Genomic DNA, 15008 nt, shown 5'->3' on the forward strand with positions numbered 1-15008 from the left:
TTCCCGAGGTAATTGTGAGTTAATATCGATCTCTCTATATCAGCTCCCCCTAAGATTATGTCGGACTATTCTCATCTATCAAACCACTTTCTAGGACAGGACAGATATCTGAGTCATACGAGATATCTTTCCTGCCCTGTCTCTCTCTATCACGCACACAGACGTTATTAAGGGCAAAGCATCATGCAACAACCTGATAACGGCAGGGCTAGGTTCATTAACAGTGACTACAGCACCTTCCTCTACCTGCTTGGATTTCCCAATCTTTTCAATAATGTTCTCACTTTAGATTAGACAAAAATTTGTCCTACTCTGAGGGCAAGCATACATATTTATGGTTTTATTCGGACTTAATTATCTGGATTCCTCCGGTCCGAGTACATCGGCGAATTTCTGAGAGGATGTATAGATATCTAATCCAGCCTAATAGGTCAACTTCATCTCTCGAGAAATGATCATAGTCCCGTTTATTATACATGTCCAATATGATCCCAAATGTCACTTTTTTTTTCTTGTCCAAGATCTCGAAGTGCTTCTTCATGATAGTTTCCATCACAACATTTAATGGGCCACCGCACTTCGAATCAACTGAAAAAAAAAAAAATTCCTCGAAACGATCATATTGGGCAAACTAAAAGTACCATAAGCACCAACAGCACCATAAACCTAATTGGAGACAAAGCTGCAGGAGACTTTCAGTGACTTCACTGAATAGAGTTCGACATTAATGATAAAGAAATAAATAAGGTCACTCTTCATGAGGACAATTATTTGATGAGATAATATTTAAAAATGCAAGTGGTATTGGAAGTGATACTAATAGATGCTATTTTAGCTTTGACATCATGAATGGCTTGGTTAGGTATGTGGGGGTTGCAATTGTCAGCTGGATTGTGTAGTTTTTTGCTTCTCGTGCATGGCGTGATATGCTTAATTGTCCTCATTTAGCATAGGATGCCGACCGAATTAGAAATGTAAACTACATGAAATGTATATTATTTGGTCGAGATCGTCCTTCGTTGCCGGTCAGGAGTCGCATATGCCGACATTGGACATGAAACATCGCATTAGCTAGGAACGAGGAAATGATTAACGGAACGAGCATCCTCATGTTATTCCTGAACATCGATTCTTTGCACTGCCATTTCATTCACTGAACGAGGAGAACAAATCCAGCGTATCACACACTTGATGCCAAAGAATTATTGAGCGGAAACAGCACAGTTAAGCACAAAAGCAAAAGCTCTAGCACCGGGGCAGGTCTGCCGGCGGATGAGGAAGGGTCTCGAGCTCCCCTTTGCCGTTCTTCACTATAAACACTGATCCTAATCCCCATTACATGTGTATATCGATGTGACAATGCATGAACCAAACTCCTGCATATCATTAATTAAACTCGATTTATGCTGTGCATCTCCAAAAGAAATGAACGGAACGCGCTAGCAATCAATTACAAGCCTCGTTCCAATCACATAGGCGACACAATTACAAAGACAAGGAGGATCGGCTCACCTGGATTGTCTGCGACAAATCGAATTGCAGCCCATCCGCCCACGGGAACTCCAATTACGTTCAAGTAAGGCGGATCCACCAAGTTGAATTGTGTGGTTTGGGGATTATAGTTGCCGGAGCCATATCCAACTACATAGAAGCTATATCCATGAAGGTGAATTGGGTGGTTTTCCGTAGTGACCGTCCCTGTGTTCTGTAATATGAGTTGCACCCTAGTTCCATATTCAAGGACAAAGGTTCTAGTTCCGATCATCGATTGGGTGTTGTTAGGAATGTTATTAGGCGCCCCATTGACAAAGTCATAGAACTTCAGAGGCACACCAGGAAAATCCTCAGTGAACTGGCCGTTAATTCTATTGTAATAAGCTTCGAGAAGAGATATCTTGGGTTTGACAAAGCTTATATTGTTCATAGACGCAGCCATCGTCCCATTGTTCAAGCCCTGGCAATTTTGCTGTGGCGTTGGGGAATGGCATTGTTGAACATTTAGTCCTATAGTGTAAAAGAGATTCTGATCTATCTCCTTTGGAACATTACCAGAATTCAGACTCCTAAGCCCATCCATAACAGTCTTAACTGCAAGATTATCATTAAAAGTGGGTAGTCTAGCAGGCAAAGACAGGGAAGTGGGCAAAGCACCAAGGTATTGGAAGTATGCTATGGCCGATATGTTTTGAAAGGGTACACCCTGGGCTGACATGTAAGGACCCATGGCCATAGAATATTTTCCGATGGGCTGATCGGCTGTGACCAGGACATTCATCGTCTGGCCTGGGCCAAGCATCACCCGATCGGTTGTGAATGGCTTCGTGTACTCTCCATCAGCTTCAACAACGGTCATCCTGTGATTTGCAATGGAAAAGAAGTTTTCGGTGTTCAGACCTGCGTTTATCAGCCTCAGCAGGTAGGTCTTTCCTGGGACCACGTCAATCTCGTATACATCTGCAATTTTTGGCAATATGTATAACAGGAAACTAGTGGTGAGTCCATGCAAACACAAGATTATGTGCAGGTTGTCACTCACACTGGAGACTACTTAGGACCTACTGTTTTAAATTTTCCATCAGTCGCAGAATGCTGTAACTGGCAGTAAATTCCTAATCGATATCTAGCGAGAAGGCTTATCAAATAGATGGAGAACTCTAAGGGTCATAATTATTTGAGGTCAGAGTTTTGCTGAGAAGTACCATTGTTTGAGCAATTGTAGTTAGGGCCAGGATGGCCGTTGATCGTAAATGCATCAGCTGGTGGAGGACCTCCTCCGCTAGCTAAAACAGCTTTCTCAAGTTGTACTACATCCTTGAGCCAATATTCTCCTGTAATGTGGAGATTGTGGTTGAGAGATATTGAATAATTGAATTTTCATGCATAACTATGCAACTGTCAGTGCAGTATACCAGATTTAAAGTTGGATGAATTTTGTTCAGAAACATGGTTAAAAAACTAGCAGGCAAAAATTATTTACCTAGAATAATGATGTGCTCTTCATAAGGATATGTAAAGGGATAAGGGACCCCTGTCTTTGGATACATGACTATAGCACCATGGACAGTGGCTCGAAGCCAAGAGACATGGGCATGCCAGAAAAGGGTGCCTTTCTGCTTTACCAATGTGAACTCATACGTAAAACTCTGTCCAGCTTGAATAGGACACTGGGTGATGTACGAGGGTCCATCAGACCAGCAGGATAGCATCTGCCGGATGCCATGCCTTCAATCAGCCGACACAACAGAAGAATACTCAAATTAGCAAATTCTTGTCCTCTGCCATGTACAAAAAGGATTTCCACATTTTCCTTACCAGTGAATTGTGACATTGTATGGACTCTCATTTGTAACTTTGACGATCACTCTATCATCTTCTTGGGCATAAACAACCGGTCCTGGATACATTCCATTGACTGTTACTATGTCCTTGGTGTTGCATAGCTTGGTAATCCTTGTGGTTTGCACCTATTCATTTGGAGTTACATACACAATTGTTAGATACTAGTGTCAAGCATGGAACAATGAGAACTAGAACATAGAGAGTACGAGCAAATCAGGTAAATAAATAGACATCTGACAGATGCAAATCAGCAAGACCTTGAAGTCATAGAACCTGGTCGATCTTCCTCCAGGCCACTGTGCAAGAACATGCAGAGGGCTGAAACAAGATATTAATGCGGTAATGGAGAGCACGAGCCCCATGGTTAGCTTCTCCATCAAGGGTTAGAACAGGAGATTGAGGATGATGAGGCTTATAGGGCAGGGTCATTTAATAGAGAACGAACCTATCTAATCATATTTAAAAAATTCGAGATAAAGAAAAAAGATAGTGACTCTTTATTGTGGTCGTCATCTTTCATGATTCCTTCGTGATGAACTCAACGAAATAAGGCGATGGGGGAGTGATTATTTGAAGAGCTGACCAATCTGCCAAAGAATTTAATTCAGCTACTTCTATCTCTGTGGTTCTTTACTATTAAAGCTGAAACAGTTGGGGTACCTGCTCCGTTGTACCGTGTCAAAACCACAGCAGGACAATTAGCCGCTGCATTCACTTCTTATATCGTCTTTCTCAGTGTACAAGCTTTGGGGGAGCTATGTTTAAGCACGATCACATTGGTATTTGCTTCTCTTGAAAGTTCAAGTGTATTGTCATTTCATAATACGCCATGTGCAAGGAGGATAGGTGAGGGGAAAGAAAATTTGAAATCCTTCAAAAGACAGAGATAAATACTACGTGCTGAGACAAATTCTCTGTGGGGAACTCTTTCTCTTACCTTCATGCTTCGTTTCATGACCTCCTCCTCCTGGCAGTCATATCCTATATTTGTGTTTCTACCAGCATAGTTAGGCCTTGAAGCGCTATCATTACATGCTGTACTTCCGTAAATTTTCTTTGATATCTCTGTCCCTAGCCTTTCCCATGTTTAGTCAATCATCTTATCATGATGAAGTATGAAAGTAGGTAGCTGCATATAAGACCTATTAAACCATGGAAGTATCATCCTTCTTGGTATCCCTCCTATAATCTGGATATATATCCTAGGAATTAGTTAATGTGGCAGTTGTAATATAAAACAATCCAAAACAAACACTAGTCTAAGACAACGAAGCAAAAAGGTTGAAGATTCTAAGTCTGAGCGGCACCTTTTTGCACTATACATATTTTTGTTTGTTTCACATCCTCTAACTTATACGTCAACATCCAAATCCCAGATCAGAATAGCCCGCATCTTTTATGTGCATGCATTGCATGCACAGATATGCATTATATGCAACATCATATGAATACTTCTTGTTCTTGTCGACTGTCTCGACTATTCAAATGCTCAAGCGTGACAGGCAATGACAAAACACTCTCCATTGTTGACCTTATTCTTTTTGAAAACTTTGTTTGAGTACTACACCATAACTAACTCTTTGAAATATGTCAAGTACTCTTCTCAGAATTCAGGGCAAATGGACCCTCCCTATAAGAGCCTTCTTTGACTTATTGTCTGAATAAACTGCGTGACCTGCAGGACTGACCTGAACAAATTGGAGCTACCTGCAGCGCCATAAGTTATTCTATTTCCCAGCAACCCCCCCCAAGAGTCAAGATTATGCATGACAATTTTCACATCTTACATCCAAAGTAGAGGGTTTTAATCAAAATCAAATAATGCACGACTGTTAGTATTCTTGAAGTGATAAAGGGCAAGTTCCTGTGCTTAGCAGGAATTACAGTCCAAACTACAGATAAGCATAACAAAACAGGGCGAAAAACTTACACCCTAGGAGCAAAAGAAGCTCGACTCTAACAAAGTCTTGCTAGTGAGCTTCAGAAAAAAAGGCTGTTTAGGAAGGAGAAAGACTGACTTGCTCTTTGCCATCATTTGCTGAGATTCCTTATGTAATATTGTCTTTATTAAGTAATCCAAACAGAAACACAAACAGGGTTGCTATCATGTTGAATGGATTCATCCTGAGCTGTAACTTTACAGGAGGTGTACACCCCCAAAATGGACTCTTTTGAGAGACCAAGGAGATAACTCATCTTCCAGCCCATTTCCCACCATTTTGTGTGCTAACTGACATCGTTGGCAGAGGAATTAGGAAATTATGAAGATTCGGAGAAATGGTACGTAGAGACATTCAAACACCAGCCTCTGCTCTCCCCCATACAGCTTCTCTTTAATTTAAAAGTGCTTATATTTACTTCACTTTTGTCTCCTACTTCATCCTTAACGCTGTATTTTTCTGTGGATAACACGTAACATGGTGCAACTGACTTGAAAAATAAGCATTCGAGACTTCGTCTTCAAACTGTGAATGAAAGTACCTTAAGGCCATAATCAGGTGAGAATAATGACAAGCATGGCAGCTTGATCATTATTCCACACGACTGAAATACCATGCATGGCGAAGCAATTGAAAAACCAGATTTGCCATTCATGGTAGGCCAAGACATCCCTTGCATAACAAGGAAGAGGATTCCAATAAAAGGAAGCCACAGACCATATTCTTTTCCCCTGTGAGTTTCCTTAATGTACATATTCAGAGAAATGCTGACCATCATTCGTAATGGTATGTGGATTCTGAACAGCTATACAGGCTGAACCTATAAGATAGCAACTACAACTCAAGAAGAAAATAACAAAGATCATTGCACAAACCTGGTATATCACCATACTGCACCCACACAAAAATTCATCAAGAGACAAGTACAACACAGTGGAAGTTGAGTACATAAGCATTTTTTTTGAGTCAATCTAATTGACAAAGCTGGTCAACATGCTTGTGTATCTTGACAAGCTTCGTCTGTTTGATGTTACAGTGAAAGTTTTTATAACCTAACAACAAATTACAATGACAACAAAATAGCATGTTAATTCTCAATGAGAATTGGGGGTCTACCAAGAGCTTCCAGTAGATGCATCTTGGATTCAGAGAAACTAGGTAATACACGTTTGTTTATAAATGGGTAAAACCACTTTTCTCCGTATCCTGGGAATCTCGCTGATAGAAGAAATCCACCTAATATTTCTTCGTTCAAATTAGCCAACATATACCTACAACAAGCTTAAAGCCTTAAACTACATATAGTTGCTTCCATATAGTTCAATTGCACAAAAGTCTACAACCAGGAAGATCCACAATGGATATTTCTTTGGCTACACAGAATCTCAACCATAATCAGCTAAAGAACATGTTGCTTTCATGATACACTCCCTAGCAAACAAAAAAGAGTCGGCTCATACCAGTTACCGCTGACGAGACATATAAATGAGTTCAACCAAACTGGAACTTATGAAACTCCACATAAGAATTTCAATGAAGCAGACCATCACATAGACAGTGGAACATCATCATCATGACCAAAATCACATAGGAGATGGTCTTACCACATAAAATCCTACTAAATAGTTTCGCAGAAACAGATACTGCCCACACTCTAGCCCATTCAAATAGAGTAAGTCCCTAGACATATATTGGAAATCAGTATATTTATTACCAAAATGGCAAATGAATCCCACTGATAACTGATGAACTCAATCAACTCTTTTGTTTTTTTTCCCTCACAGATAGACCTAACATAACACCTTCAATGCATACAGCTTCCCAGCAGACTGCTAGGTAACATGTACGAGCCAAAAGCAAAAACATCACAGCAAGCGATATATGCTAGTGGAGATATAGCCGTAAACTCAGCAGCTGTAGTAAAATTCAAAACCTGAAACAGCAAAAATGTCTGTAATCTACGCCTGAAAATAATTGCTGTGATCAGCTAGAATCAGAACCATGAGAATGTCATTGTCTTCGCCCAGAGAAACTCAACTCTTATCTCACCACGTGATTACGAGGATGTCCATCGGCATGGGATGCCAAAACCAGCCCACGTAGTAATAAATTCAAATGCAGACGGCTACCCATCTGAGAATATTTAGCGAGCATTTAAGCTCAATTGTCATGATTCTGAATATAAACGGTTCAGCTTTCATTCATTTAGGGGCAGAAATCTAGCAGCAACATCCAGTTCCGGTCTGAAAATGGAAAATCGTAACACAGCAAGGACATCTAGCTAGACAGCCCGAAAGCCACAGCTCTCTATCTACACAACACTTGACGACGAGCATCAGACAAAGCAAAATTACATCTTTCTCGTTTATTTGTTCACCAGAATTCAACAGGAAACGACCCTTTGAACGGAGGATGTAAACACAATGGATCGGAGGGGAAACCAAAGCTAATTAGTGAGGCAGGGGGTGGGGGTGGGGGTGGGGATAGGGGTGGAATTGCCGGCGGTGGGAAGGGGCTCGTGAGAGATGGGCTTGTTAAGCATGAGAGGACGGTGGTCCTTGGACTCGTCGTCGTCGTCGAGATCGGTGGTGCTGAGGTTGATGCAGGAGCACCTCTCGAGGGAGGCGAAGAAGGCGGAGGCGACGCTGGTGCCCACCCAATTGGCCATCCTGTCCAGCTTCTCGCACGACATGAATCCGCAACCGTTCTCTTGCTGCATCTTCCTCCTCCTCCTCCTCCTCCTTCTCAGGCGATGTGGGATCAGGGCCCGATCTGAGACTTTGGGGAAAGCGAACCGATTATGGTTGGAGGGAGGGAGAGAGAGAGAGAGATGAAGAAATGAGCGCTTGGCCAGCGGACGGTTGATTGATTCCGAGTCTTTTGTCGTTTTTCCCGGTATAATTTATAATTTGCTTTTCAACGCATTTATGATCAGTATTGCTACGACACTCAATTCATTGGAAATTAGAATGTCTGTTAACAAAACTTTAATAAACAATTATGTAGTGAATCACTTGCATGAATCTGGATTAATTTGGACCATAGTTCTACATTTAAGGCAAGTGAACTCCTTCGTATTGATTAACACAAGATTTTCATTTTTCTGTCTTTAAATTTGAACGTTTTTCTCACTCGAGTTCTTGGACTCAAGTTAACTTTTTCGACCAAGATTTCTCCCTCCCGCTGGCCCCAAACTTGGTTTATCGGTCATGCTGTATCTTTGATGGTCGATAAGAGTATAATGTGGAATGCTTGAGTACAATCCTTCCTTCCAAATCCGAATATGAATAATCATTTATGTCGTGTCTTTTGAAGTTAAGAATCTTAGAAGAACAAAGATGTTCGATTCTTGATCTCAACGTACAATTATTGAGATGATTATCACTATTTAAATATAGGACTTCGCTTTTTTTGCTCTTCGTTTGGCTGAAAAACTCTCAAACAATGTGTTGTGATCATTTTACTCACTATGGGTCCCACCTTTCACCATTTGTTTTTTCGTTTTCTTCTTTTGCGATTCCCACTTTCTTTTATCTTCATCTTTCTCCCTCCTTTTACTTTCTTTTCTTAGATGTTTAAGATGGTTTTTGCATCATATTTCGTAGTGGGTGCTAGATAAATTGATTAAATTTGGAGTTTTGGTTAATGTTGAGTAATGTGGTAATTTTTCCTTGTGATTGGATCGGGGTCAATGAAGAATGAAGGTGTACTTTTTTTAAAAAAAAATTCTTCTATCATCTCTTCTTCTTTTATGTCTGGGAAAAGTGGGTATTAATTCATTCTTTGTTTACTGTTGAAACTGATTAAACTTAATGCTTTTTAGGATCGCTAGTGAGGAATTTTGGCATTCCTGAGTTTTTCTCCTTGTGGGGATTCTATTTTGCTTTCACCAAGTGAAAAAAGAGGTTTATTGTTGTCGCAAATTAGGTGTCAACAATCATCCCACTAACGATTAAACTTATTGTTTTCTTTGATCCTATTAGGATAGAGCATGCATTTGATTTTTTGAGTGGATTTTGATTATTCTTATCATTGAAAATTTCCCCGGACTAATTTGTTTGACATCTTTTTTTTTTTTTTACAATCTATTGCAGAATGATTTCAAGATGCACGTTTGATATCTCCCTATACTAATGGTCTAATTATGGTTCGATTCAAGCACCGGATGAATGTTTTTTTTTTTTTCAAAGAGATGTCGGTGTTCGTCTCATTTGAGTAGGTTAATTGAAACTATTTACCATTTTGTTTTCAGTTCTTGAGAAAGTGAAAAATCAATGGGCACGTCATCATATGCGTTTTCGGATAGTCGCCGGTAAAGTCTATTAGTGGCGGTGCATAATATGGTTGGTCCCCTACTCTATATTGTATTGGGTTGATTTTGAATAGGGAAAGGGCTTCCAATTGTTGCTCAGCCACCAATTAGACCGAGAAAACATCATTCGACTGACATGTGCTTTTACGGAGGTAGTTATGGTAGCATTTTCTCTAAATGAATTGTTGGCATACTTAGGCAGCTTTTTTTCCGTGCATTTTTGCTTTCAATTTACCAACGGCCTACTTTATTGTCTTCTACGTAGGGTTATTCCACGTAGGCAGTTCAGACCAGCATCATACATTCTTGACATGGAACCCCGCAAGAGACATGCTTTTAACCTTAAATCCCATGCAGATGAAAGTGAGGAGATTATCTTTTGTCTTAGTTTTTGTGGACATCGCATTGGTTGCAATCCTCTTTCTCGCATATCTATTTTGTATAATAGACTTCTTTTCACACCTACGTATTGGATTCCCGCACCTGCAATGTCGTCTTGGAGGCGAATCTCAGGTGCGACAATAACTATCTCGACAAGAATCCTCCACTTGGAGGCCACCTCACAACCTTAAATCCCATGGACTCTTGCACTCTACATCGTCCTCAACTCCATGCCATGTTTTTACAAAAAAGCTTGGAAGGGGGAGCTATAAGAGAGAAATAAAATTACGGCAAGAAAGAGAAAGAGAGAACGATGAAAACCAAAGAAAGTGGGACCTGCAGCAATAGAACCAAAAAAAAAAAAAAACACCAAGAATAATAATAAAGAGATCATCATATTACAAAAGTTATAAATCCCTTGATTCTAGCATTTGTAATTTTGATTGATGTATCCAAATTCTTCTACCTTGATACTCCCCCTCAAATTGGCAATGCAAGAATACCAAATTCCCAATTTGCGACATAAGTTTCCAATGTACTCCTAGACAAGGGTTTTGTGAAGACCTCGACACTGGATCGAGCAACTGTTCATCGCTTCTTAGCACTCCATGAGAAACTGTTGCTACCTAAGACAGTACAAACTTCAATAGTTGATCATCGAGTCAAGGGACAACTTGTCCAATTTGCATCACAAAAAGCATTCAAGATTTACATGCCTCGATCCGTTGTGCCGCTGACATAAATAAAATGCGCTCAATTTGAAAATGGCCCACACTAGGTTGATGCATGAATTGATAGACAAAATTGACTCCATATGAAATATTCGGTTATGTAATTGTGAGATATTGAAGAGCTCCAACGATACTTCGTTACAGTGTAGAATTCGAATTAGTGTTGCATCCGCACTAAAATGAGAGCTAGTGGCCATAGGTGTGGAAACCGACTTACAGCCCTCCATTTGTGCACATTTAAGAATTGATAAAGCATATTGTTGTTGGCACAGATAAAGACCACTGAGAATATCTCAACTTCCACACATAGAAAATAGGGTGATGGCCTCATTTCATTCATTGCAATTTCGCTACTCAACTAGAGATGAACCCATCAAGCAATTTTGGATCATCGCATGTAATGATCATGCCCATCCGCGTATGAAAATAAAGTTGGAATGCCACGATCCGATTTTTGAATAAATAATGAAGGATTCGAAATGCTGCAAAAAAAATCGCATGCCAAAAGAATTGAGCTACATTGATCAAACCATGCTCTTGGTACTTGTCTGAGGCCATACAAAGCTCTCTCCAGTTTGCAAACATGAGACAAGTGATTTTCGTCCTCAAAACCGGGCGATTGCTCCATATGAACAAGCTACAATAAGAAAATCCATATAAGAAGGTATTTTTAATATCTAATTCTTTAATGGGCCAACCTTTAACAGCAGCATGGTGAGGACCGCTCTTATGCTTCCTGGTCGAACAACCGGCGAGAATATCTCAAGGAAATCTACTCTTGGTACTTGAATATATCCATTGGCAACCAATCTTGCTTTTAATCATTCTAATGTACCATCGGCCTATAACTTAGACTTAAAACCCATCTACATCCCACAACATTACTATTTGAAGGACATGGAACAAGAGTCCAAGTTTTATTCTGATGTGATGCCTCGAGTTCCTCTTTCTTTACCGCCGACCACCTTGGATGCTTTAAAGCGGGGTGTACATTGTTCGGCTCCTTCGGTATAAACTCCATCATATGAAAATTGGCATATTTTGGATTAGGCTTCACAATCACAACACGTGCTCGAGAAACCATTGAATGATTTTGAGTAAGTGAATGTGCTACTGAAGAGTTATGAAGACCATCCAAGGAGGAATATTCATTTGCCAAATTGCATGGAGAATCAAGCGGAGCACCAGATGAGTCACCAATTTCAACATGATTTTGGCGAACATGTGATTCACTATTGACTTCATGAAAATTATCCCAAGTTGCAGAATTCAATAAGTCATCATACGGTTGATCCGAGTTAGCAGAGAACGCACCTTATTGCAATACAAAGGTGAAAATTTTGAGTCGGATGTTAGAGTGTCTTCATTTGGCCAACTTATAAATTCATATATCCCCACTTTATCACTTTGATCCTGAAATAATGAGATGAGCACAAGATAGGGAAATACGGTCTCATCAAAGACGATGTGCCATCGGATGTAAATTCGACCAGTCGGAGGATAGATACATCATGTTCCTTATGGCGATCACTGTAGCCGAGAAATAGACATGGTAACAACGGAGGATCAAACTTATTCTTAGTGTAGTCCCTAAGATAAGGAAATCACCTACAACCAAAAACTCTCATAAAACTATAATCTGATTTTCTGCCAGATAAGAATTCATAAGGTGATGTTTAACACCCTTGTAGGAAGTTGAGTCAAGAGAAAAATTGCCATTTGAAAGCTTTCGACCGGGTACTTTTTAGGAATTTCGCTTCAATAAGCATCATCAAGCTAATTTCACATATTTTGCCTATGTTTTCACTTGACAACTCCATTATGTTCCGGAGAATTTGGGCAAGTTAATTAACAATCCCATTCTTTTGCAAGTGGATCAAGAAATATGCTCGGATTGAAAGATTTTAATAAGCCCTTCAAAGCGCATTTCCAAATATTTCTCAAATTTGAGAAAACATGCATAAAAATCAGATTGTTGCCATAATGGAAACAACCAAGTATATAGCGTATGATCATCCACAAAGCAAACATAGTACTGAAACCTTTGAAATGAGGTTATCGGAACATTTCCCCACAAATTACAATGTATCTTTTCAAAAGACTTAGTAGTACTAGTTTCGGAAGGCCAAAAAAGAAGTTTAGATGCTCGCCTCCTTTGACAACTACTTCACATGATAGTAGGTTTATTCAAAGTAGTAACGGTAATATCGCCTTTATTTTGCAATCGTCGATTGTGGACGTCCCAACCTTTTATGCCAGGTCCTTTCATCAACTTTCCCGAACCAGTTTGAGAATAGTCCTTCTTTTGGCACCTTTAAGGTACATAAATCATATCCTTTATCACAAAATCAGTGTCAGAAAACTCAAAATTTAGAGGATATCAGTTATAAAATGGCTCACTGATAATAGATTATTTTTCATATGATGAACAAATAGAACATTTTTTAAGTCAACACTCACTTGGCCCAAATTGATTTGAGCATCACTAGTATGGAAATATCAAGTGAATCACCATTTCCAACCATAACACTATCTTTTCCCATATATGGTCATAAGTTGAAAAGGTTACCTTCATCTCCGGTCATATGATTTGAAGCTCTAGTATTAGTGAACCATTTTGAATCCCGACTTTGTTGAGCAATAAGTGTAGCAAATGCTTTTGGCACATATGATTTTGCTTGTTCCTTTCCCAAGCTTATCAATCTTTTTTTGATCGAATTGTGGCTTCCTTGCGAATGCATAAAATCAGCCCGAGAATTTCTTATTCTTGGACTGTTGAGAGAAAACCCCCTCCCATGCAAAGAAAAATTAAGTTGTTGGAATTGTTTTCCCTCCTTATTGCTCTTAAAATTGCTTCTCCGACCAAAGAAAGCCGTCAAAGCATAAGAGAGCTTTTATTTGTCAGCCAACTCTCAAAGCTTGCAATTGTGAAATCAAATCAGAGAATATTGGCATTGGAGGTTTCTAACATGGAGATTGTGAATGAATCATATTGATCACCTAAGCCATTCAAAACAAAGAGACCCTTCTTTTTATCCTCGAGAGGACATCCGATAGCGGATAATTAATTAAAATATTTTTGAAAAGTACCAAGATACTCGTGAAGAGATGAAAAATTATCTTTATGGTTTGGATTTGTAGAGAAATTGAAACTTCACGTGCCTCTCATACCTAGGCAAAATGTTTTGTAAAGCTAACCACACCTTAGCACATGTTTTCAAGTCTACTACTTGAGCAAGAACTTCTTCAGAGAGCGTCGCAATAATCCATCCCCGCATAAGGCGATCCGACCTCTTCTGTAGTAAAAACTTTGGATTTGTCACTTCCTCTAATTTTTCTCCACTAGTAGAGGATGTGATTGTTGGACTCGACATCTAATACTCCCCATCAATGAATCCCACAAGATCCTAACTTTCAATTAGTACAAGCATTCTCCAACGGGAATAGTTTGTTTGTGTCAGGTTTAGCGACACAAAATTGCTAATTTTCAAAGATGAGGGATATGGACATTTGGGGAAGCCATGGTTGTGGATCGATTTCTTTCAAAAATATGCTTTGATACCATAAGAGAACAAAGATGTTTGATTTCTCAACGTATAATTGTTGAGATGATTTTCACCGTATAAAGATATTTCAAATTATATTTCGTAAGAAAATAATACAACAATAAAAAATAACAATAAAGATATCATCATATTACAAAAGTTATCAATCCATTGATTCTAACATCTCCAAAAATCATCGTTTGTGATTTCGATTGATATATTCATATTCTTCTCTCTTGATTGATAATTAATGCCTTTAAATCAAACGTTAAAAACTTGAATGCAATGTTTGTTGGAGTTTGTTTGCAAAACGAATAAAATGTGCCATTTTCCAAGCCCACATAAAATGAAAAGAAGAAAGTCTTTTTATTAGTTAGAAAGCTATTATAGTCTTTCAAAATAAAGAAATGGACAAGTAGGCTATACCCCACTATACTCGCATGCTAGTGCGCGATTATTAGGCACACTTTGTACGCTTTCACGATCGCGGTTCAAAATTGGCACTATTCAGCAATTATTTTTTTATTTCATTTTCAGTATTATTTTTATTAAATTTATTTTCGAATTTTAATTAGTTAATTATATCCAATGGTTGCAACTTTTCAAACATAATTATTCTTTGGACATGAAGAGGTGCATCCGAATTAACTGTTCTTCAGATACGAAGATGTGCGTCCCAATTGATCGTTTTTCGAACACGAAGAGTTGTGTCCGCATTACAGTTTTTAAAACATGAAAAGTTATCTTCTTTCTATTATTA

General features: G+C 39.1%; 1 protein-coding gene across 1 annotated transcript; it reads right to left on the reverse strand.

Annotated features, from left to right (window-relative positions):
• Window positions 1-1089: 1089 nt before the first annotated feature.
• On the reverse strand, window positions 1090-3758 carry LOC115753591 (laccase-6). Its single transcript, XM_030692261.2, has 6 exons — window positions 3597-3758; window positions 3313-3464; window positions 2978-3222; window positions 2700-2828; window positions 1513-2454; window positions 1090-1376 (listed from the first exon to the last, which is right to left on the reverse strand). Exons 1-6 carry the CDS (start codon window positions 3714-3716, stop codon window positions 1336-1338), a joined length of 1629 nt encoding a protein of 542 aa, XP_030548121.1. The 5' UTR covers window positions 3717-3758; the 3' UTR covers window positions 1090-1335.
• Between the last annotated feature and the right edge of the window lie 11250 nt (window positions 3759-15008).

The sequence above is a fragment of the Rhodamnia argentea genome, chromosome 3, assembly GCF_020921035.1.
Source record: "Rhodamnia argentea isolate NSW1041297 chromosome 3, ASM2092103v1, whole genome shotgun sequence".
In the NCBI taxonomy this organism is placed as follows: domain Eukaryota; kingdom Viridiplantae; phylum Streptophyta; class Magnoliopsida; order Myrtales; family Myrtaceae; genus Rhodamnia; species Rhodamnia argentea.

Excerpts from the sequence above, each read along its gene's own strand:
- LOC115753591 (XM_030692261.2), bottom strand. The coding sequence starts at position 3,716 with ATGGAGAAGCTAACCATGGGGCTCGTGCTCTCCATTACCGCATTAATA. Across the intron at positions 3,465-3,596 it reads CCAGGTTCTATGACTTCAAG|GTGCAAACCACAAGGATTAC; the intron begins GTCTTGCTGATT and ends CCAAATGAATAG. Across the intron at positions 2,455-2,699 it reads CTACAATTGCTCAAACAATG|ATGTATACGAGATTGACGTG; the intron begins GTACTTCTCAGC and ends CAAAAATTGCAG.